The 25,387-nt window shown below is 40.9% G+C and overlaps 1 protein-coding gene across 6 annotated transcripts in view; it reads right to left on the bottom strand.

Annotated features, from left to right (window-relative positions):
• The window catches only part of TNRC6C (trinucleotide repeat containing adaptor 6C), a 146,628-nt gene that overhangs the window by 100,612 nt on the left and 20,629 nt on the right, over positions 1-25,387 (bottom strand). Inside the window, exon 1 of one of the 6 annotated variants that reach the window (XM_074389011.1) lies at positions 902-25,387. This exon is cut by the window's right edge and continues 18,207 nt beyond it. The exons of the other annotated variants lie outside the window; for them this stretch is intronic. Within the exon in view, the coding sequence (XP_074245112.1) occupies positions 902-906 (5 nt within the window). The 5' untranslated portion in view covers positions 907-25,387. The remainder of the gene's footprint in view (positions 1-901) is intronic. 6 annotated transcript variants of the gene reach the window in all.

The raw sequence follows: 25,387 nt of genomic DNA, 5'->3' as shown, positions 1-25,387 counted from the left end.
TAGCTGCTGAAAGTCTTAAGTCAGAATTTCCCATATGGGATACAGGAGGACACTCTGAGATATCAGAATGGGACACTTCCCAACAGCACAGCAGGAAGTGAGCGACTGGTTGTCTTACATTCAGCCCACACTGTAGCGCACCAACCTATCATGAGGCATTGTGCTGGGGATAAGGGCACAATATCGCGTAAGATACAGCTTCTACAGTCCAGCCTCCAGGATGTATTCAAGAAATACAGACCAGTATATTACTCAAAGTGCTACCTCAGGGACCACCATCATTAGAATCATTGGGGTGCCTATTAAAAATGTAGATTCCTAGTTTCCACCCTAGCACAACCAAATCAGAATCTTTGGAGGTGACTCTTATGTACACTATCATTATGTTTATTTGATAAGCTAATTTAAAAAAAAAAAAAAAACAAAGATTCCCACACAGCATGGTGAGCTACCATAAAGATACACTGAAACACAACGTAGAGCAATTCTGCTCAGAAGAGGTCACAGCAGCCTATGAGCTAGCGTTGAAAACTTGAAAAAGAGTTTGGCTGGCATATAGGGTGTTATGCCAGTGATTAATGTATTGACTATTTGCTTCAAAGTCACCCTTAAACATTTGCTCTGCAATAATGACCAAGTTCCTTTCAACATTTCTCCTCTCACTGAGTACAATGTGGAGCTTTCTCAGTAGAGGGCACCCTAGGGACACTGCAGGAGGAAAGGGCCCTTCTGTTTCTAGCTGCTAAGAGAGTGAGGGTAGGTGTGTAGGTGTGAATGGGTGGTTTCATGGGCCCAGCATGGGTGGTTTCTCAGCAACCTTGTGGTTCTGGTGTAGTCTAGTGTCACCTTCTCATGACCATCTCAACACAGACACTGAGGGCCCAGGTCTCCTGCCACTCACCCCATCCACAGAGTTGTCCCTTGTGATCCTCCCTAGTCTTGGAGGGGGGCCTCCTTCCAAAGTTGGTCCTTCCTTGGGCACCTCTCTCAGACCTAGGTACCATATAGTTTTCTAGAGTTACCCTTTTCTCACAGTTTAATTATTCCTTATATTAAAGTTTCCTTGTTTATATCACTGTGTGGTTTCTAAATCCCAAATGGCCCCAGACTGATATAGGTGGGAAGGATTTAACAGACCACACAGAAGGAAAAACATACACAAAAGTATTAGCAAAACATCATCTATCCATTTATGTTTTGAATTTATTAATTTTAGTTTGTTTTTAATGTGTAAATGTGTTTTCCATGTAACTACATGCATAAAGAATTTCAATCTAGTGTTAGTTTATCCATATTTAAATAACTATCATAATAAAAATAATTTAAATTACATGATGGTGGGTATGTCTTAATGAGTAGTTTTCTTTAAACAGTAGGTCTCAGTCTTTGTCCTTCAGAATTATCTGAAAAGCTTCAAAAATATCCAATGTCTGCAACCCATGTCAGGGAAATCTCTGGGAATGGAACTCAAGCACTGGCAGTTTTTTAAAGCTTCTAGATGTGACTCCATTTTCAATCAAGGTTGAGAAACATTGTTTTTAAAGGAGGTGTGCACATGTATCCAGTTTGGAAAATGATTATTCATTATTTTAGATGATACTTTTCAGGAAAGTTTTCATGTTAAAAGGTACAGAAACACTAAGAAATCTGTACTTACAACCTTTTTATAAGGGACAGGCAACGCTTAGGAGTGATGGCTGTGCTATTATCAGGCTGAAGCCAAAATCTAGGGGAAAAGTGGGCACAAACCAAGCACACAGTAACTGCCCACTGCTATTGTTATATTTTCTTAATCTACAGCACAATGAGATCCTTAAACTATCTCCCAATACTAAGCTTAATAAAGTAGACAAGTACAAGCTGTGTTTTAAAGGATATTTAACAAATGGAATAAACATGATTTTTGCTTAATTCTATTAATCTACAAATTAGTAAGAGCTAGCTATTCCTCCAGTAACACAGTTCAGATTTTACTTTAATGGTAAGATAGAACGTTGTAAATAAAGAGCCCATGTAGCTCTGAGATCTTGCACTTTCCTACCTGTGTTCGTGTTTAGGTGGCAAAGCCTAATTCAGATGTTTACTCTTTTAACAAAATTTCTCTAACGTCCCCCTAGCTGGCAGTAATCTCTTCTAGCTCCAATCTTCAGTGTTCAATTTCTGCTTTTAATAATTTTTTAAAAATCAACATCTAATCACATTTTTACTTTATAGTTTTTGAGTATCTTTAAGAAACTTCTATGACTATACATACACCTATTTCATACTATGTATTCTTTTTTGCACTGTTCTTTTCCCACTTAATGATATATTGCAATATGCATGGGGAGGCTAAGTTTGTTCCCATCTCTACATGGTATGCTTAAAGTTGCTATTTTTTGACTTATTTTATTTATTTATTTTTTTTGAGACAGGGTCTCACTCTGTAGCCCAGGCTGGAGTGCAGTGGCACGATCTTGGTTCACTGCAACCTCCACCTCCTAGGCTCAAGCCATTATCCCACCTCAACCTCCTAAGTAGCTGGGGTTACAGGCGTGTGCCACCATGCCTGGCTAGTTTTTGCATTTTTTTGTAGAGACAGGGTTTCACATGTTGCCCGTACTGGTCTCAAACTCCTAACCTCAAATGACCTGTCCAACTTGGCCTCCCAAAGTTCTGGCATTAGAGGTGTGAGCCACCAAATCCAGCCTAATTTGAGACCTTAACAGTTTAATTCCTGCAATGATGACTGTGGGTTTGGCTCTTACCTGCATCACTATTTTAAGTCAAATCCATAAACGGCATTTGCCTTATAAAGAATCTGTAAATGTGGCCAGGTGCAGTGGCTGTTTTCTACTCTTTGTTATTGCTTCTATTTTGAGGGTGTTTGATTCAACTTGATCTTCTAATCTTTCTACTGAGTTTTTTATTGTGATCTTAAAAATCGTTGATAACTTTCTTGCGCTCTTGAATGCTCCTTTTCCACAACACCCTGTTCTTGTTTTAGGTATGCAAAATCATCTCTATTCTTTTTTCTGAAAATCTTCTAAGTTTTCTGCATATCTTTGTTTCTTCTCTTGATGCTTCTTCCCTTAGAGACTCTCTGATCTGAAAGCGTTTCCTCAACTATGTAGTAATCCTTGGTTGTCTGTTCAGGTACTGAAATTCCAATTCGGAGCTTTGGATGTATGGGCTGGATTTCCTTCACAGTGGGTTTTGCTTTAGGGATATTACGTGGGGAACTAGCTGTTTTACTAGCACAGCCTCAAATGCCAAAACATGCGGTTCCCCCCCCATCCCCTCGATCACCAGGGTGCTTCATCTATAGCATTAGCTACTAGACCCTAACCACCCAGAATTGCTCCACTGCTGAAACTGTAGATGCAACTATCCTGCATTCTGACCATAACTTCCTATTCTTATCACTATTTCCACAGCACCTGTTCTTTGTCCTCACTGAATCTTTCTACTTCCCGACTCTTCCATTTTGCTCTTGAGCTATTTTAATCAGTTCTTTTCCTAGAGAGCCTATACCTCAAGACCATCTCATATGTCTACTAACTCAATCATCAGAAAACTATACAACTAACATGTGCTATTTATTGTGGTAAGCACCAGGGACGAGAAGAAGGATGGAGGGAGGCAGGAACTGATTCATTTAATAAATAATTTCTGTACAATAGCTTTATTTTTATAAACAGAGATGGGGTTGTACTATGTTGTCCAGGCTAGCCTCGAACTCCTGGCCTCAAGTGATACTCCCATCTTAGACTCCCAAAGTGCTGGGATTACAGGTGTGAGCCGCCGCATCCAGCCTGAACAATAGCTTTGTAAGTGCTCTGGGATTATAGCAGGAAGCAAGATAAGAATACATATACTTTCAAGGATATTCACATAAATGCGTAAAACAATCATCACTATTATAACAACAACATGTACAAAAATGAAGTGAGAATGCGACAAGATGAACATCTACATCTGCCTGGGTGCTGGCCTCCTGCTTATAAGGTTATCTTTCTGTTACAGTCAGGGAAGCCACATATCCTGGCTTTAAATGAAATTATGAGCTTCCCCTGTCCTCTGGGCTATAAGTGCCTTGGTAGGAGGACTCTCTTCTATTCTGCGTCCCTGAGAAGAATGTATTGCCCTTCAGGGCATTTCTGGTACCAATTTCTGGTATATAATCTCAGCTGAAATTTACAGTAGAGAAAATCTTCTCTAAGTATACTTTCAAGAAAAACTTTACTTTCTGACATGATCAAGTAGTACTTAAAAAGTTACTATCTACCTTGCAGAGTTACTAAGAATATATACTTGGATTTGAAAAGTGTTTTCACCTATTCAAAGAGGAAAAAACAAATCTATCAATTAAATGGAGAGTCAATTTGTATTTTTTCTAAGTTGTAAAATAAACTTCTAAGTCAAGAAGCAAGAATAATAAAGAAAAGGAATGGCCAGGCTGGGAGAATTTTACTTTTTCATCATGCAACTTTTTCTTTTTAAAATTACATTTAAATACACATGATTAACAAACATTTGTAAATATAATCTTATCATGCTCCCCCCACCCCCCGCTGCCGACGACAATTTGCTTTCCTGTTTCTGACATGCTTGGCATCCCTTATCCACTCTTGCTCCCTCTTCCATATCCATGCCAAATATCTGCTCCCCCAACGACCACGTTAAAACCACCCGGTTCCTATCTGCGTTTGTCTCTGCTTTGTAATTATATGAAAACATATATACTTACACATTTTTACAAAGATTTTATCAGACCATTGCTGGCACAACTGGGATTATGTTACGTAAACTTCCTTGCATCTTGCTCTTCTCATTAAATACTTGTAGGGAAGGAGGATCTCCCTCCTCTCCCCCTCTCCCACTGACAGATCCAATCTGTTATTTCTAATGGCTCCATAATGTATCATTGTGTGAATGTTATCGTATTATTCAGTCATTCTTCTATTCATACCTAATTCACTTCATTTCCAGTTTACTGCCACTACAAAGAACTCCAGCTGTCGTACACAGCTCTGCTGAAGAGAACAGCATCCTTCGACTGGCATTTCAGCTTATGTTTCAGTAGCAATGGGAACTAGGTAAGGAGGAAATCTGATACGGACTCGGCTGCTGGGTCCAGAGCAAGTCTCAAGGGCCAAATTGGATGTAAGTTACCTATATCTCATATGGTGAGGTATACTATAAAGGATCCCTCTGTATTGAGTTTTACTAGAAAGAAAAATTTTTTAATAACCTGGGTTTTCCATGTTCGTTTTATTCTCAAATAATTTAGCAATCACAAGATTAGGAGGCTCTGGGTAGAAAAAGGAGTAACACTCATATTTTGGAGGCAGCTAGGAGGAGGAAGGGGTAAGATTTCCCACAAGTGGGCCTCTGTGGGTATCATTTCAGTTTTCCTAGTTAAACTGTAGATTTTCCTAAAATATATCAAACAATGATTTTTCTATTTTTTTCAGAGGGTTTGATGGAGAAAGATAAATAATGATTCAAAAGGTCAAACTATGTAGGTAGGTAGGGAATCCAGCCACCTCATGCAAAACTATTCTGGATGAAAAATGTTACAAATTACCAGTCTTTTTGTTAGTTGATTATTTGCTGTATTTGTAAAAGAAGAGAATTCAATAAAAGAGGGCAGGGGCCTGTTTTTGTCTTTGAGGTTTAGTTACCAGAAACTGTAAACGTTTCTCATTCTCAGTCTCACCTACAAAGAACACCAGAGCCTATACTCTGAATTTATACTGGCTAGACTACAATGTCTTGTTATCAAAATACTCACATACGTGTGTGTGTGTGTCTGTGTGTGTGTGTGTGTGTGTGTGTGTGTGTGTGTGTGTGACGGGAGGAGAGAGAGGAGGGAAAGAGGGGAGGAGGGGAGGAGGGGGACGGAGGGAGCGAGGGAAGGAGGGAGAGGGAGGGAGGGAGGGAGAGAGAGAGAGAGAGAGAGAGAGAGAGAGTGTGTTACGTGTCACTATTTTGAAACTGACTAATTCAATTAGAATTTCCTTTCAGTGTTTATGTTAGGAAGGGCTGGCAAAATGTTATCAGACAAAATTAAAAAGAGAAGGGGACGGAAATGGTATGCTATGCAGTTGTCATAGAAATAGTTAAGGTCTTAATTTATTCAACATGTGTTTGACTACCTGCTATGAGCAGGAAGTATTTGCTAGACCTTTGTGGGCAGTATGAGAAGGGTAAGACAAAATAGTCTTAGCCTTGAGCATAAAATCTAAAAGGAAAGACAAGGTAAAGCTTTAATTGTATTTAAGACTCTATAGACTATGGAAAGAAACAGAAGAGAGAGTATGCTTGGGATTTAGAGTCACAAGGACTGAGTTCTAAAGTAAAATAAAGTCACTGGTATACAGAAGGTCCCAAGTCTGTAAGCCAGTATATCAGATGGACTACCTGTAAGAATGCTTAAGTCACTCAGCATGACACCTGGACTTGGAGTGAAAAAGGCAACCCATTGCCAAATGGCTCTGAACAACAGGACCAGGAGTTGGGAAGATGACCTGTGGTTGACAGACTCTATGGTCTTCTGATTTCCACACTTTTGTACGATCCCTTCCCGTGGCGTATCAGAGAGATTAGTGACTTGCTTCTAACCATTTGAGTATGGCAAAGGTGTATGCCACTTCCTGGCTGTGTTACATAAGACTCCAACTTTCTAGCAGGCTGGCTTTAGAGTCTCCCTCTTGGCTGCTGGCTTTGAAGAAACAAGATGTTATGAATCCTACTGCTGCAAGGAACAACATTCAGCCAGCAGCCTGAGGAAGCCTGGATGCCAACTGCTCCCCAGCAGAGCCTCCAGATGAAAACCTAGCCCTGGCCTTGACTGCATAGCTTTACAGAGGGCCCAGGTGAGTGCAGCCTCCTGAACCCACAGAAACCATGCAATAGATGTGCACTGCTTTAAGTCACTACATTTAGTGGTATTTGCCATGCAGCATAGAAAATCAAACTAGGTAGCGATTGATTCAGGCCTTCTGGGGCTGGGCAAGATGGATTATGCAAGCTATAGCCTCTCTCTCCTGCCAATTACAACAACAAAAAAACTGGACAAAGTACAATATAAACACAATTAATGAAAAGTAACAAAAGTACGTGGTTTGGGGAGAGGAGTTAAAATGTAGGGAAGGCAATCTGTGTAGGGGTGCCTTTCTCATTTCCTTCTCTCCAACCCAGGGGGTGGGCACCTATCACAACCGTGCTGCAGCAGGTGTGGCACTGACACCTACAATGGAGAGAAACCCCATCTTTCTCAGCAGAAGACTAAGGAGCGCCCATGATCCCAGGACAGTCAGGGATCCCAGAGAGAAATCAGCTGGAAAAGGGAATCCCCCAGTTCTGTGTACAAACCTTTACCATTTGGGGTTCACCTCTGAGTTATGCATTTATGGGATCCCATAAATGCACACCCAAAACAGTGCAACAAAGGCTCTGAGATCTGAACTCTGATGTCAACACCCCACTGCCCCAAGCCTGAGACTAGTTCTTGCATGTGGGCCAGGCCCAAAGTAGCAGAGTGAGAGCCTAGTACTGAACTGACACTGGAACCCCTGAACCTAACCAGGTTGATCGCCTGCTAAAATAAAAACAAAACAACAAAACCAACATTCTCTCTCTCTCTCTCTCTTTTTTTTTTTTTTTACTTCCAACAACTTGAATTCAAACATACTCCAAAAAACCAACATTCTCTAGAGGAGTCTGATAGTACTCAAAGCCTACATCACATATTCAAAATGTCCACGATAAAGTTTAAAATGTCTCCTCATACAAAGAACCAGACTATGGGGCCAACTGTCAGGGCAAAAGACAATAGACACCAATGGCCAGATGACTCAAGGTTTGGAATCATCAGACGATGGCTTTAAAGCAGTTACTCTAACTATGCTCCAGGAGGTAAATAAAGATATATACACTTGAACAAGTGGGAATACAGAGTTCATGGTAGAAAAATAAAACAATAAAATATAAACAAAGATTTAGAAACAAGAAACTAAAACTTCTGAACTAAAAACTTCACTGGATAAGCTCAAGAGAAGAATGGACACGAAAGAAGAAAGAGTATATTAACAGAGAAATAGAAACTATCCAATCTGGGAAACAAAGAGGCCAAAAAAGCATGAATAGAGCCCCAGGCCCAACAGTCACGTCACTGGAGGCCCAGACGTGAAGAAGGAAGATTAGTGAAGAAAAAACTATTTGATGAAATAATGGTGAAAAACTTTCCACATTTGGTGATATACATAAATTTACAAATTCAAAAAGCTCTGTGAATACCAAACAAGATATACTCAAAGAAAACTACACCCGGATATGATGTATATGAAGGGTAAGCAGCCAAACTCAAAAGGCTATGTTGCATAGGGTCCATTTGCATAACAAGTCTGGAAAAGGCAAAATTGTAGGAACTGAAAACAGACCAGTCAGGAGGAGGAAGGGACCGGCCACAAAGGGGCAGTGCAAGGGAGCTGGTTTGTTGGGCAATGGAATTATGCTGCATCTTTATGTGATGATGGTTATATGGTTGCATGCATTTGTTAGAACTCACATAATTGTACACCAGAGAGTGAACGGTATTACAGCTAAACTTTTAAAAAGTGAACAAAAGGAATGACAGAAAACAAAATTAATAAAAACTATAAATGTTTACGGTGGGAAGGGTTCAGGAGAATGCTGAATCCTTCCCTTGTTGTCTCCCCCCGACCCTGACTCCTGGCCTGATGAGAAGTGGGGGTTTCAATGAAATGCAGAAGGTATTGAGTTGGGGGGCACTGAGGAGGGTGCAGGGCTACAGATAAAGGTATTAGTAACCAGAGAACCATGCGCCGTAAGGCATGGAGGAAAGATCTGGAGAAAAGGATGAGGAAACTTCAGAGCAGCACTGGGATTTGACTACTGGTTCGGAAAAGATGACAGCAGGGACCCACAATTTGGAAGGGTGGTGAAGAATCATGGAGATGGAAGAGGAGTATGATAAAAATCAGTTGGCCCCAGTTACGTCAGAGGAACCCTGATATTATTTTCACTTTAGAGTTAGTACAGACTTCAGCCCCAAGATTTAATTCTCAAGACTCACTATTATGACTAAAACAAAACAAGACAAAATCCAGCAGCCCAATATGGAGCTATTGCAGCCTGAACTGACCATACTTCTTAAGAAACGGCATCTCTTGCTTCTCACCTTTTAAACATCTTATGGTACTTCTCGTCTAGCCACTGACATAGCTATTCCACTTCCTTGTTTAACAATGTCTTTCTAAAGTATCTTCTTCCATTTGGCTTTTTATCACAGAACAACTGACGCTTCTCGTTTTGGTTGGCTGTCTCTGTGAAACAAGGTTGATGAACTGTATCCGTTACTCTGCCACTCAGCTTCCTTTCCTCCTCCCATTGGTATCCGTATCCTTATTTTCCTCTCACCCACCATTTGTGCACTTTTAGGGCCAGTGGCTCCAGGGATGCATTATGTGCCTGACTAACAGAAGGGCACAGCATCCCCTGGGCCACAGTGCTTAGATCCAGGGATGACAATGGATGTGAACCAAACAGAATCAGAGCGCTGGAAGTTTCTTTAACTACCTTTCAACCAGATGGAGCCAAAAAATGAAGCCAACACCAAAGAAGGGAACTAAGAAATGGAGAGAAAAACTAAGTATCTGTCGGATATGCCCTTTGAATCCAGGAATAAGTTGTGTTTGCAGCCTGGTATCTCAGGGCTTTGCCCTCCCCTGACCAAGGGGCGAATATGAGACTCAGACTAGGCCAATCAAGACACATCTTGGAATGGGAACTCTGAATTTAAGTGGCAGACAGCTGGAGCGGATTCACCGCACTGACCGTGCCCTACAATACCTGCCATCAGTACCTGCTACCTAGATGCTCTAGGCTGCACAGCTGTCTTGGTTTTTCAGCTTATCCTGAAATTTTGTCATCTACCCTCACATCCTTCCAAATGTTCCTTCTTTTTCTCCCCCTGAAATTATACAGTTGCTTCCCACTGCCTGTAACCAAAGAATCCTGATGATGCAGTTTATCAACAATCTATTTAAACCTAGGCTTACTCAGTAAGCAATGAATGGCTGCAGCATTATTTGATTATGATGTCTTAACTAAGCACGTTCAGTAAAGTTTTACTAGTATAAAAATTACTTTAGTATTACTGTATTAACATGTCCATTACAAATACAGGAGAACTGGTATTTTTGAGAAAGGATCTTGCTCTTTCTCCCAGGTTAAACTGCAGTGGTGTAATCATAGCTCACTGCAGCCTTGAACTCCTGGGCTCAAGCAACCCTCCCACCTCAGAATCTTGTGTAGCTGGGACTACAGGCACACATAACAATGCTTGCCTAATTCTGAAACTTTTTTGTGGAGACAGAGTCTTGCTGTGTTGCCCACACTAGAAGCATGGGAGTTTTAAGTACCATGTTGTGAAATCTTTTCTTCTTTTCTGAGTTTAAAGTCACCTCAAATTAAGTCAGAAAATGACAGTGTAATTTTAATAGAACCCTACTTTCTCAGTCAATTATATAATGACACACACGTGTGTGTGTGTGTGTGTGTGTGTGTGTGTGTGTGTATTTTAAATGTGCTAAAATAATAGAAGAAAACATCCAACCAGTCTGTCAAATACAGTAGTCCTTGCTGGTACATCCTGGCCATGTGTTAGAGCGATTAACAACAATGCTCAGGATTTCAATGTTTGCTAGAAATCGTAGGAATATGTACTGTGTAACCACTGATAAGCATAATGCTTTTCCCAAAAAACTACTAAGGAGTTTGGAGATGGGGAATTTACTGCATCTCAGCGCCAAACTCTGCTTTTTGCCTGCTCTGTGAAAATGGATCTGTGACCTTTAACTATTTTTCCTTTGCCAGCTGGCATGATGTTCAGCCAGGGCACTAGAGAGACACAGTGGGAGAAGAGTTTTGCCTCCTGGCCGGAGGGCTCCCTGGCAGGCTCCTGCAGGCACACTCCAGCCATGTCACCACCCCTGCACAGGCGGTTCTGAGGCACAGTGCCTCTGGTGAGATGCTTTCCCATGAACTGCTTTCAAGTTCTGTCAACACAGCATCACAGTGACTTCTCTGCCACCCTGAAAGCCATGGCTGTGATCTCTCACTGGATGTTCCACCTCAAGCCAGGAGTAGCGGTCTCCTTATTTGTGCTACTCCTGCATTCTCCAAGGCTTTCTTTACTCTGACTAGCCAACCCCTCATTATTCTAATCCCGTTATAGTTGATAATTCTTGACAGTAAACTTTCCCTGTTCACATCACTGTATGGTTTCTCTCTCTTGACTGATGGAGAAGCCCATAAATTAGAGTTTATCTCAATCCTGTCAATAAACTGGAGACTTCTAAATACTGTCACATTAATCAATAGATAAAATTCACAAATGTGCCTAAATGAACAAATTACATCAAAGTATAAAACAACAAGCTGTATTTAATTCATAGTACAAAGACCTGAAACATGAACCCTAACAGATGGAGGGAAAGAGTTATTTTTTCCTTGAATTTGGCATTTGCCTGTTTTGTCTTTTTTCAACTCCATGGTATTTCTGTGTTCTGAAACTTGTGGCATATTTGGGCAAGTTTAGAAAAGGGTCTCCTTCATGATTACAAAAAAGAAAGAACAAAGTTCCAGCACCATATAAGCATGAGCCAGTTACTGAAGTAATGAAGCAGACCCTAGGACAGTTATCAATATGAGAAGTGGAGTGCAGATGATCCCCAGGGTAGCCTTCTATTCAAAGGTTTTGTAATTCTGTGAACTAAAAGGACTGTTAACTGTGTGGATTCCATTTCAGAAGCCATTAAACTAACTTGTGCTCAAAGTCAGGTTTGAATTTGGGAGAGCAGGTGAGCATACAAGACCTGGGCAGAAATAGTTTAATGGCAATCTGCAAAAGAGAAAAATCAAAGATAAAAAGAGATAATACCATCATCTACCTAGCCCCTTGATCCAGAAACATCAGTGAAGCCCAGGGTTTGCGTGTGAGGATAGCAGGAGAGTTTCAGGGGTTTACACTAGAGTAATAAGCTGATAAAGGACATGAATGTCTGCCTAAATAGCTTCTTTTTTTGAGACAGTCTCAACCTGTCACCCAGGCTGGAGTGCAATGACACGATCTTGGCTCACTGCAACCTTCACCTCCGGGTTCAAGTGATTCTCCTGCCCCAGCCTGAGTAGCTGGGATTCTAGGCGGGTACCACCACGCCCAGCTAACTTTTGTATTTTTAGTAGAGACAGGTTTCACCACGCACCATCATGCCCACCCAGCTAATTTTTGTATTTTTATTAAAGATGGGGTTTCATGATGTTGTCCAGGTTGGTCTCGAACTCCTAAGCTCAGGTGACCTACCCACCTCTGCCTCCCAAAGTGCTGGAATTACAGGCATGAGACACTGTGCCCAGCCAATAGTTTCTATAATGAAACAAAGTAGAAAAAAAAAGTGACTGATTATATTGGTGCAGGAAAAAACACCCACAGGTACTAAGAAGCTTGCTGATATTTCACATTAAAAATGTGAAATGCAAAAACTTAAATTTCATAAATGATGAGGAAAACTTACCTGAAAAATATCAATAAATGAAAAAACATTTTAATTTTCTGTTTTCAAACACACAACAGGTTCAGATGCTGCCCACCCCCACAAAAGTTTAGATCCTAAGGGAACTACCTAATAAGGAAAAAAAAGTGTTCTAATTAAGTTTAGTCTTTAGTCATTTATTTAACAAACACAAAGCAGTATACTGATTACTGGAACAAACTGAGATTACATTTGAGACTGTGACCTGCACAGTCCTGTACTTTGTATACTAACAAGTATTTATTAGTTATAGCTTGTTGTTTCTGTGCCTTAAACGACTTCCTGGAAATTACTATCTTAAATCAAAAACTCAAATTGAAAGCATAAAACTTGTATGACCTGTACATCTGATACTATGTTCATATACCAATCTCAAGGAGCAAATGTTTCCTATTACTCTCATAAAGTAAATGTACTGCTAATTGCCAACTTTTGACTTTTTGATTTCCTTAAAAAAAAAAAAAAAAAAAAGTGATAGGGCCAGATGCGGTGGCTTCACGCTTGTAATCCCAGCACTCTGGGAGGCAGAGGTGGGTGGATCAGCTGAAATCAGGAGTTCAAGACCAGCCTGGCCATCATGGTGAAACCCTAGCTCTACTAAAAATATAAAAATTAGCCAGGCGTGGTGGCAGGTGCCTGTAATCCCAGCTACTCAGGAGGCTGAGGCTGAGGCACAAGAATCACCTGAACCTTGGAGGCGGAGGTTGCTTGTGAGCTGAGATGGCACCACTGCACTCCAGCCTGGGCAATAATTGAGACTCCGTCTCAAAAAAAAATAAAAATTGAAAAAAGTGATAAGTGTAGAGTTTACCTCCTCCAAGACTTTAATGGAACCACATCTACTAATGGATTAACACGTACTGAGAGGTGGCCTAAAACCTGCCAAAGTACTTTACTATTTGATTCCTCTTTGTCCTTTATGGATTCTCATTTAACCGTAAGGACACATACATGTTCTATAAGGGAAGAAAAAGTTTCCCTAGCATTCAGGTATAAAAGTGATTTTTTTTAGTGGGTACCCCACATAGGTGACACAGTCATGTACTGGAAAGTGTCTTTTATGCCCTAGCATGTGTGTGCAGGGGTAGGCTTTATTCTATCATCTTTAGCTTCCTGATAGCCAGAAAGCATGATGGGAAAAAGCTCAGGGAATCTGTAAAAAAGTCAGCAATTCTCTGGGGGGCCAAGGCAACATAGTCCAAGTGTGAAGGTTTCCAGTGGTTTTGCTTAATCTGAAGATAAAACTTAGAAAATCAAACAATCCTCCATAAACAACTGAGGATACTAGGGCAGCAGACAGGGTGAAGTGATCGTCTCTGAAAAAACTAATGATGCAAGAGCTGTCATTTACTCAGCACTGGGCTTGGAAGGTCTTTGAAACAGATGATCTCATTCCCTCCTCAAAACAATCTTGTTGAGATAGGCATCACCTGCATCTTCAAGGACAGGATCAGAGAATGAAGCTCAGAGGATCTCTGTGTACAGACACAGACAGTAAGTGACAGAGCCGTCATCATTCAACTGAGGTCTGAGTTCCAAGCATATGCTGCATCCATTATACCACACTATCCCTAAAGAGCACATCTTCATTATGGTCAAACAGTAACAGCCATATGCTTCAAACTTACAATATACTGATGGTAAGGCTAATCTCAGTTTTTGGAAATTGAAGAGCACAATCTAAACAATTTCTTAGAGTACAAGCGAAGCTGCTGTAACAAAGAGACCCCCAAATACAACACACTCAAGATGTTTCTTCCCCATAGTCCAGACAGGCTGGCTAAACATCCTTGTTCCAAGTTTGCTTTATTCATTAGAGGAAGGAAAAGAGGCACTGAAGAGCAAATTACTTACTTTTTGGTTCATGCCCTGGAAGTTTATGTATTATTTCTGTTCACATGCAAGTGACCAGAACTTGCCCCTATCTAGACACGAGGAAGGCTGGGGAAAAAGTCCCAAGATGTACCCAGCTAAAACTTCTTTCAAAAGGCAGATGGGGAGAACGCATTCAGGGATTTAGTTAACCATCTCTGGAACCAATAGATGGCCTGCCCACCTTTACACATAGATAAAAAATAATTTTTCTAAAAAAAAAAAAAACAACCCAGATATACATACAAATTTCAGTTTGTGTGTTACATGAACAAACAATACATAAATCAAACCCCTGAGATCTGACTCCACAGAAATATGACAAAAATGATTTTAGCCAGAAACAACTTCAAGGGATCAACATGTCATCAGTTACCTGCTGTAGCTACAGAAAAATCCTGTTAATACTTCCACAGAATAACCAGCAATATACATTCCTGGTAACCCTTAAAGAATGAATTTGTTATAAAATGCCAAATTTTATACCTAATCTAAGATACCTTCAAATATAAGATGCACTATTATTTTATGCATCACTAAGAAAGAAAAACGCTGCCAATTATATCAGGACATAGATGCCACTGTCTATATGATGCATGTCAATTTCAGACACGTTCAAAATGGGGAAAATGTGCTTCTTAGAACAAATGCAATACAGTATGCCCCTTAGGTAACAAATCAAACCGACTGACTCTGAAATGACTGAATAAAAACCGATTAGATAACGGAAGACAAATTGTTATAGTTGCTGGTAGGTCATTCTTTATGGTGATAATATAGCTAAACATTATATTGGGGCTGGATCTACACTTCATGAATTAAAAAAAAACTTAATTCTGTGGGAAAGACAGGTGATTCCCTTCACAACACATTCATTACAGCATGCTAATAATAAGTGCAGGATGCTATGAGAGCACTTAAGAGGAAGGATTCTGGCTGGTCAGGAGGTCACAGAGGATTTCCTACGAAAGTGAGATAAGTTCTGAAGAAGACCTAGTGGCACAGCAGGGGACAAGAAGCATGGAAGCTCTACAGTGGGAAGGCGCACGGGATGTTGGAGAAATGGCAAGATGATGTGGGGGCCTAAAGGCTGCAGGGCAACGAAAGAAATGGCTAGACCCAGTCTGGTGGGGTGAACTAGCGCTAAATTTTTTTGTCTTTATCTTCATAGAAGATAAATGAGAAGCCAATGAAGAACTTTAAGCAAGAGAATAACATCAATTATTTGAGATCATTCTGGCTCCTATGTGGAATGGATTTCAAGGTAAGAGTGGACTGGTGGAAACCAGTGAGTAGGCTACTGCAGTCAGCATAAGAGTTTAGACTCAGTAGTTTAGATCTGGGGATGCAAAGCAGGGTTTGAACACACTATTTAGGAGATAAAATGAACAGAACTTGGTCATGAATTGAATATGTGCATAAGGGAGAGGGAGGTGTCAAGAACAATCTCTAGGCTTCTCACCAGTGTGACTAAGTGTGTGGTGGCACCGTTCACTAAGATAAACACTGGGGAACGACCTGCCGAGTTTGAGATGCTCGAGACGTTAAACTAGGGAAAGAAGCTGAATGTAAAGCTCCAGAGTTCAGAGGAAAGATCCAGACTGGAGAAAAGTTTCAGGAGATGTCAGTGCAGAAATATAAATCAAAGCGAGGGTTATAGCTGAGATCAGGTAGGAAGGGAGTTTCAGAGTAAACAGAAAAGAGGGCTTGGGATGGGGGACAGGGGCTTAGAAACAGCAGCATTTAAAGATCAGGCCCAAGGGGATGATTCACTCATTCAAACATCTGTCCATTATTTGCACAACATTCATTAATAACTGACCACACAATGTGCCAAACTTGATTTTAGGTGTAAGGATATCCAGCGGCAAGATACGTAAGATCTCTATTATGAAGAGCTTACAGTTAGTGGGTAAACAAATAAAAACACAGGTAAATAAAGTAATTTCGGTTTTTCATAAGTAATTTCATAAGTCCTAAGAAGACAGTAAAATTGGCATTGAACTCAAATTCCATGACTGGAACTAATTAGCAGGTGAAAACTTTCTAAAATGATGAGTTAACTACTAAGCAAGTCCCAGACAAAAGACAATCTTCCCTGAATGTGAATGACAGTTGCTTTCCTGAGTTTCCAGAAACTCAGCATATATTACAACAGTACAAAAAATTGTAAACATGTAAAACAGGTTCTGAGCTTCAATGAATTTTTCACCTACATAATTTCCAGACGAACATTTGGAAGTCATAACAGGTGCAGTAACGGTCTTTCTTGCATGGGACTAGGTCCAGGCACAGAATACCTAGGATCTCTGGCTCCTACCCACGAAATGCCATCATGCCCAACTCTAATCACATGATATCCCTAAATACAAGTCCATCATTCCAAAGGTGAAGGGGCTGGTCCCTCCCTTCTTCAGAACTGCCACTTTAAGACAATAAAGTAACATTTTGTTAAGTGACACAGATTCCAAGAAATTCAGATGCTCTGAGGTCTACATACTCATGACTTCTAGTTGTAGATACTTCCACCAGGTGAAAATTCAATCTTTCATTCAATACATATTTATGAAGAGTGTACTATACGTGCCACATGATGTTCTAGGTCCCTGCTTTCACGGAGCTTTCATTTTAGAAAGCTACAGTCAACCCAACTAACCCAACTACTTGAAATGAAGATGATCCAGAATGTGACTCTCACATTTAAAATCTATATACCCTTGCATCTCTCAGGTTAAAATACAAAAAGTCTCCTTGAACGTTAATGTTATTTTCCCCACTAACTGTTCTTCATTTCTAGACACATGTACCATAAAATAGAATTTAAACATTCATCACCCAAAGAATGATGCTCAACACTGAAAGAAACAACCACATAGTTTCAAATTCCACTGAAGCAGTGTTAAAATTTGAAAAACTGTTTGAAATACAAATAGTAGCCCCTGGTAGTAAAAATGCTCATTATAACCAAACTTTTGTGGATTCTAACTATGGTCAGATAAAACAAAAATGGAAGCTGTGAATTTTTAACAGGGGGAATCATTAAAGCACAGGAACAATCTTCCATGAGAACAGATTTGCAGACAGGCAGATGAAGAGAAGAAATTCTGATGCTGTGATGAAGATGCAATGGAAGAATAAACAGCTGGAAAATGTGTGTGCTTGTGTAAAGAGACAGGATCTCACTCTGCCACCCAGGCTACACTCAGTGCAGTGGTGCTATTACATCACAGCTCACTGGACCTCCTGGGCTCAAGTATTCTCCCACCTCAGCCTCTTGAGTAGCTGGGACTACAGGTGCAACACCACCACACCCAGCTCAGTTTTATAGTTTAATTTTTTTGTAGAGACGGGGGTCTCATTTTTTTTTTTCTGAGACGTAGTCTCGCTCTGTTGCCCAGGCTGGTCTTAAACTCCTGGCTTAAAGCAATCCTCCTGCCTTGGCCTCCCAAAATGCTGGGATTACAGGCATGAGCCACTGAGCCTGGCTATAGCTGATACATGTTTCTCATTAGCACAGTACTGCTGGTACACAGTTGACCACCAACTTAATTTACACTCTTATAAATGCTTATCTTGGGGCTGGGCGCAGTGGCTTACGCCTGTAACCCCACCACATTGGGAAGCTGAGGCAGTTCGACCACTTGAGGTCACGAATTTGAGACCAGCCTGACCAACATGGTGAAAACCCGTCTCCACTAAAAACACAAAAATTAGCCGGGCATGGTGGTGTGTGCCTGTAATCCCAGCTACTTGGGAGACTGAGGCAGGAGAATTGCTTGAACCCAGGAGGCAGAGGTTGCAATGAGCTAAGATCACAGCACTGCAGTCCCTCCTGGGCAACAGAGTGAAACTCCATCTCCATTAAAACAAAACAAAACAAAACAAAACAAAACACCAATCAAACAAACAAAACCAAACAAACAAACAAACTCTCCACAAATATAATTTGTAATGACAAGAAAATATTTTGTGTTGATGGACCATAATTTACTTAATTCCCCCAACTGTTTATTTAGGTGTTCCCATTTTACACTGTTTTTATCACCAATCCCCTTTGTTTGTATTTGTTCTGTATTGGTGATTATTTCAGTTTGTTCTGTATTTGTGATTATTGTCTTAAGAGAGATTTTTCTTCCTAAAACAAAAGGGTATAATTAAGGGTTTCATTACCAAACTGCTTCCAAAAGCATTTTAATAATCTGTATTTTATTAGCTGAATACAAGTGTGCTTATTTTACAATGCTCTCATAAGCACTGAGTATTATAATTTTTAATCCTTGCTAATCTGATAGAGTATTTCAATGGCCTTACAATTCTTTGATTATTTAAGGAACATATTTCCCCATATTTGTTAACCCACATGAATTTCATCTTCTGTACACTGCCTGTCTATGTATCTTGGCCTATCTGTTCAGTTCTTAGTGGGCTTTTTCACAATAAATGTATCAAGTTTTTACATGTTAAATGGATTAACCTTTAATCATGTTGCTGTAAACATTTCCCCAGTTTTTGTTTGTCTTTTATTTTTGGCATTTACAAGTTTTAAATGCTAATCAAATTCTACAGAAGATTTTCATGAGATTTTACTTCTACATATAGAAATTATTCAAATTAGCCATTTTTAGTTTCTAGATTTCTTAGAATTTTTTCTATTATACAGATTTATTTAAGGGTTATTTTGGTGTGTGGCAGACAGTAGGATCTACCTTTTTTTTCTTTAACGATCAGTGCTTGGGAGTCATTTAGTACACCAGGACTAAATGATCCTTCCTGTCTCTGCTCATTTGTGACAATGACTCTTCATACATCAAATTCATGTATAACAGATGGGCCTGAAGACCATTCTTCTCCATTAATAACTGCATGCTTCTGCCACGATAACACTGAATTATTCCAGTTTCATAAAATTTTGGTTATCTGCTACCACTAGGTTCCTTTCATTATTCTTTTTAAAAAGTATGATTTTATCCTTCCAGATAAAATTTACAATCATTTTGTCATGTTCCAAAAGAAAAATATCATATCTTTAAAAATTAGAATTGTTGTAAACGTAAAAATTAACTGAACTGACAGCTCTGTAGGAATTAATTTTCCTATTTGAGAACATCTCTCCATTTACTTTTTTCCCTCTTTCAGTCAAACTGTCAGTTCTTCACTTTTTTTTTCTAAAACAGAGTTTCACCCTTGTTGCCCAGGCTGGAGTGCAATGGCACCATCTCGGTCACCGCAACTTCTGCCTCCTGGGTTCAAGTGATTCTCCTGCCTCAGCCTTCCAAGTAGCTGGGATTACTGGCATGTGCCACCATGCCTGGCTAATTTTGTACTTTTAGTAAAGACGGGGTTTCTCCATGTTGGTCAGGCTGCTCTCGAACTCCTGACCTCAGATGATTTGCCTGCTTCAGCCTCCCAAAGTGTTGGGATTACAGGCACGAGGCACTGTGCCTAGCCCATTTCTTCATGTTTATTTCCTCTACATGTTAACCTCATTTCTAGGTATGTTATAATTTTTTAAATTTGATTTTATGTATTAGATCAAATATCCTGTGCATTGCCTGAATGTTTACTAAGTGTCTAGGCCAGTTACTGACATATCTACACTGCATCAAATAATTTTTTTAGCTAATCATCTTGGGTTTTCTGAGTATACAATCTGTAAATAACCTTTTTTAATGGTTTAATGTCTATTCTGTGTTTTGGTAGTCAGAATACTAAGATTACCCGAGAGATTCCTGGCCCCTGGGGTACACATACCTTCCCCTAGTTATTCAATCAAACACGGATGTGGGTACCATTTGCAGGGACTCTGCAGATGTAATTCAAATCCCTAATCAGTTGACCTTAAGAAAGACTATCCAAGTGGGCCTAACCCAATCACATTAGCCCTTTAATGATGTCAGAATCTCAAAGTATGAGACAGATTCAACAATTGCTGTTTTAGAAATGGAGGCTACAAGGCAGGAACGTGGGTGGCCTAGGAATTAAGAGCAACTCTGACAGCTAGTAAGGAAACAGGGACCTCAGTCCTATAACCAAAAGGAGCTGAAATTCTATCAGCACCAAGGAAGCCTGGAGCACCGATTCTTCCCCAGAGTATCCACATGGAAATTCAGCCTGGCTAACACCTGGACTTTGGCCTTGTGTTATCATAAGCAAAGACCCAGGCATGTCATGCCAGATGTCTGGCCTACAGGACTATGAAGTAACAATAATCATGCTTTAAACCTCTAAGTTTACATACTATATACATTTTAAGTATGTAAAAACAGAAAATGAATACACGTGTCTTATTTAACTGGCCCATCTTTAGACAGCAATATTAAAGATTAAATGCAATGTTGCTAGCAAGTCTTAGCAGTCAGGGAATAGTCAGGCCAGAAACCATATCAATAACTTGAACAGGATCGAGATAACATGAAGACGTGTTAACTAGTAAAAGGTGGTTATGTTTTAAGTGGGGTAAAAATAGTTCCTTATGGGGTCCAGAGGGAGCAAATGCAAAAAGCGGATACTTATTATAATAGCTCCAAGCTAAGGGGTGTGTGTGTGTGTGTGTGTGTGTGTGTGAGAGAGAGAGAGAGAGAGAGAGAGAGAGAGAGAGAGAGAGAGAGAGACAGAGAGAGAGAGAGAATAACAAAGAGTCTAAGAACTCAAAAGAAGATCCCTCCATGCGGGACTGGAGAGGATGTGGCTGCCACAGAACACACAGCCAGAGAGTAGCACAAAGACCTAGAAGAGGGAACAGGGAAGAGGTGGTCCATAGGAGGGCCCTACTGGGAGGCAGAGAAACGTCCTTGAGGCTACAGGTAGGCTGAGGCTGCTTCATAAGCACCACTGAGGTGAGCACTGCCAGAGCTCTCCTATGCCAGCCTGCTGACTGCTGCACCAAAAGCACGCACGTTGGAAGTGCGAAGACGGGGCGGGGGGGTGGGGATACCCTCCCACTTCTTTTTTTTTTTTTAGATAGAATCTAGCTCTGTCACTCAGACTTGGAGTGCAGTGGTGCAATCACAGCTCACTGCAGCCTCAATTTTCTGGGCTCAATCAAGCGATCCTCCCACCTTAGCCTCTGGAGTACCTGAGACTACACCACATGCGCCACCACACGTGGCTAATCTGTTTTCTTCTGTTTCGTTTTTTAAGTACTGACGAGGTCTTGCTACGTTGCCCAGGCTGACATCGAACTCCTGGGCTCAAGCAATCCTCCTGCCTTGGTTTCCCAAAACACTGGGATTACAGGCCAGAGCTACCGTGCCTCGCGGGAAGTATCTTTTCTCCTCTCTCCCTCCTAACGTTGTGCCTCCAGTGTCTTCTACTGGCAACGCCTAAAGTGAAGCCAGCTCACCAAAAGGAAATGTTTACAGTGCTGAGCTCCTATATCAAAAGCAGGGCATAAATGGATTTGGATTTACATAAACTGGGGAGTGAGTGACAATCACTGGCACAGTACACCCCCTTTGGCTACTTGGCTTCCATACATACACCCTCTATACACATTTTAAGTATCCAAACAACTCTGATTCCACCTAATAACATCCAGCTACCTTCCTATAAATGAACATGTTCTCACCTTCTCCCTAAAATGAGCTGCAGTCCTAATAGACTTTGTATTAATCACTGGCTATATTAATTACTCCTTAAAATTCAGTCCCACTAAATATTCTGTTCTCTAAAGATCATATTGTTAAATTAACTTCCGGTCATTTATATATAAGGGAAAAAAGAAAGAAAAATTAATACATATAAATATATAGACACAAGAAAAATACCTTAAGTTACTATAATCCTTGCTTCTGCACCTGGTGATAAAGCCATGGATGGTATCCCTAACCTTCTTCTTTCACTATGCATGCAACATATCTTGTGACCTCAATCAGAATTTCAGACAGTCTGGGTTCTCAACATGACAGGGTGACCTAACCTTTCATTCCTGAAAGATCTGACTCCTCAACAGACCTGCCTTTTCTTGAGTACTGCAGTTTTTCATTAGTCTTTAATATGGTATAAAGAACTACTAAGAGACACTCCAGAGCAGGCGTCCCCAAACTGCGGCCCCCTGAGGCCATTTAACCGGCCCCCCCGCCGCACTTCAGGAAGGGGCACCTCTTTCATTGGTGGTGAGTGAGAGGAGCACAGTATGTGGCGGCCCTCCTACGGTCTGAGGGACAGAGAACTGGCCCCCTGTGTAAAAAGTTTGGGGATGCCTGCTCTAGAGAATCCTGAGGTACAAACATCATCCTCCTTGCCCTCACTGTACAGCATAACCCCATTTTGCCTTGGTAATTAGAACAAAGCCCTCCAGTCAGCAGAGTGACCTTGGTTGGTTCAGTGGCATCAACAATCTCAAATGGGTTGTAGCCTCATCTTTCAACTCAATGGAACCATTCTGTATCCTCTGGTAGTAACATTCCCTATTGGAAAACAAGAACTCCAAATCCCAGCAGAGCTCAGTTGCTATGATGGGAAGCAGAAATTCTAAGTCTGGGTTACAAGATATAGTAACAGTGAAAAACTGCTTTAAGGGTTTTACCAGTAAGTATAATATGGAGGTTGGTCTGTGAATTTATGCCATATTCATCAAACACCCCACTCTCCCTAATTTGTGCATAACAAAAGAAATACGGATACTTAATCTTTTTATCCTTTTGATTCTACTGGATTTTTGGTTTTTGAAGCTCTATTATTAGGTGCATACGTATTTCTTAGTGGATTGACTCATTTTTCATTACAAAATTTCCTTGTTTCTAGAAATGTCTTGGCTTAAAAGTCCGTTTTGTGGCTGGGTGCAGTGGCTCATGCCTGTAATCCCAGCACTCTGGGAGCCCATGGCAGGTGGATAATGAGGTCAGGAGTTTAAGACCAGCTTGACCAACACGGTGAAACCCTACCTCTACTAAAAATACAAAAATATCAGCCGGGCATGGTGGCGCACGCCTTGTAGTCCCAGCTACTCAGGAGGCTGAGGCAGGAGAAGAATTGCTTCAACCCAGGAGGCGGAGGTTGGAATGAGCCAAGATGACGCCACCGCTCTCCAGCCTGGGTGACAGAGCAGACTCCGTATCAAAAAAAAAAAAAGGCAATTTTGCCTGTTATTACTTAAATTAACCATCTTACTACTTCTTTTGAACTTATCCTATTTTTTTTTTTTTAAATGAAGTCTTGATGCCATCCAGGCTGGAGTGCAGTGGCACCATCCTGGCTCATTCCAACCTCCACCTCCTGGATTTAAGCAATTCTCCTGCCCCAGTCTCCTGAGTAGTTGGGACTACAAGTATGTGTCACCACGTCCAGCTAATTTTTGTATTTTTAGTCAAGATGGGATTTCGTCATGCTGGTCTTAAACTCCTGACCTCAGGTGATCTGCCTGTCTCAGCCTCCCAAAGTGCTGGGATTACAGGTGTGAGCCACCATGCCTGGCCTTGTCTCTTCTACTCTATTGTTCCTTTTTTCTCTTTTGTCTTTTTGTGCACAGTAAGTGGTTTTTATTATTCTCTTTCCTCTCTCCTGTTAGCTTGGTAGCTATAAATTCTCTTTCTATCCTTTCAGTGATGATTCTAGGGTAACTTTCTCAACTCAAGTTCTACGGAAGAATTATGCCCTGCAGAAAATATTCTTTTTTTTTTTTTTGAGACAGAGTTTGGCTCTTGTTACCCAGGCTGGAGTGCAATGGCGCGATCTCGGCTCACCGCAACCTCCGCCTCCTGGGTTCAGGCAATTCTCCTGCCTCAGCCTCCTGAGTAGCTGGGATTACAGGCACGCACCACCATGCCCAGCTAATTTTTTGTATTTTTAGTAGAGATGGCGTTTCACCATGTTGACCAGGATGGTCTCAATCTCTTGACCTCGTGATCCACCCGTCTCAGCCTCCCAAAGTGCTGGGATTACAGGCGTGAGCCACCGCGCCCAGCCCCCTGCAGAAAATATTCTGAGTGACTTGCCCCACTTCCTAATACCATCATGCTGAAGGTCAGAATTTCAACATACAAATCTTTGGGGAACACATACACTGAGTCCACAACACCCAGGGGTTGTCAAATCTCTTCTATCAAGGGCTAGACAACAAATTTAAGCTTTGTGGATCACAATGTCCCTGTAGCAGCTTCTCAATTCTGATGGTGTAGCATGAATGCAGCCCTATCCAATATACCAACTAACGGGCCTGGCTGTATTGCACCAATAAAACATTATTTACTAAAACAGCTGGCAGACTAGATTTGACCCACAGGTTGAAGTTTACTGTTTTTGAACATTAAGATGTGATTCTCTCACCAAATGTGATTGAAAAAGACTACCTTAGATATTATGTATCTCTGACTCATTAGAGTCTCATATAAATTACAAAGACCTCAGGACACTTAAACTATATTTATCCTTGTAATACTGTGAAATATGTATTTGGTCTTTGACACTGCCTCATGGCATATAATTCCTAAAATCCTGAGAGACTCTAAAGTCAAGTCTTTTTGTGTGCTAACGAGTTGATTGATAGCTGGCAGTCACTTGGTAGCTTCAGGATGGCGGATGGTCACCATAAACAAGAAGGCAGGATTAGAAGGTTAGGACTTTCGGCCCTACCACCCAATCTCAAGGGAGGGTAAAGGGGCTGAAGGTTAAATTGATCACCAATGGCCAACAGCTTAATCAGTGATGCCTTCCCACAATGAAGTTCTCATAAAAACCCATAAGGGTTAGGAGCAGTGGCTCCCAAAGCGTAATCCTAGCACTTTGGGAGGCAAGGTGGGACTAGTTTGGCCAACACAGTAGGACCCCCCACCTCTACAAAATTTTTTTTTAAAAAATCAGCCTAGCATGAACCTAAAGAGGGGTGGTGAGAACCCCAACTTGAAGCTAGTAGGTCAGAAGTTCTGGAGCCCCAGACTTGCAACTGGTGTCTCAAGGAGGGACAGTCTTGGAGA

Source organism: Saimiri boliviensis, chromosome 17, assembly GCF_048565385.1.
Source record: "Saimiri boliviensis isolate mSaiBol1 chromosome 17, mSaiBol1.pri, whole genome shotgun sequence".
Taxonomy (NCBI): Eukaryota; Metazoa; Chordata; class Mammalia; order Primates; family Cebidae; genus Saimiri; species Saimiri boliviensis.
Note: the sequence above shows the minus strand (reverse complement) of the source record. Positions and strands in the feature narration are given on the sequence as shown.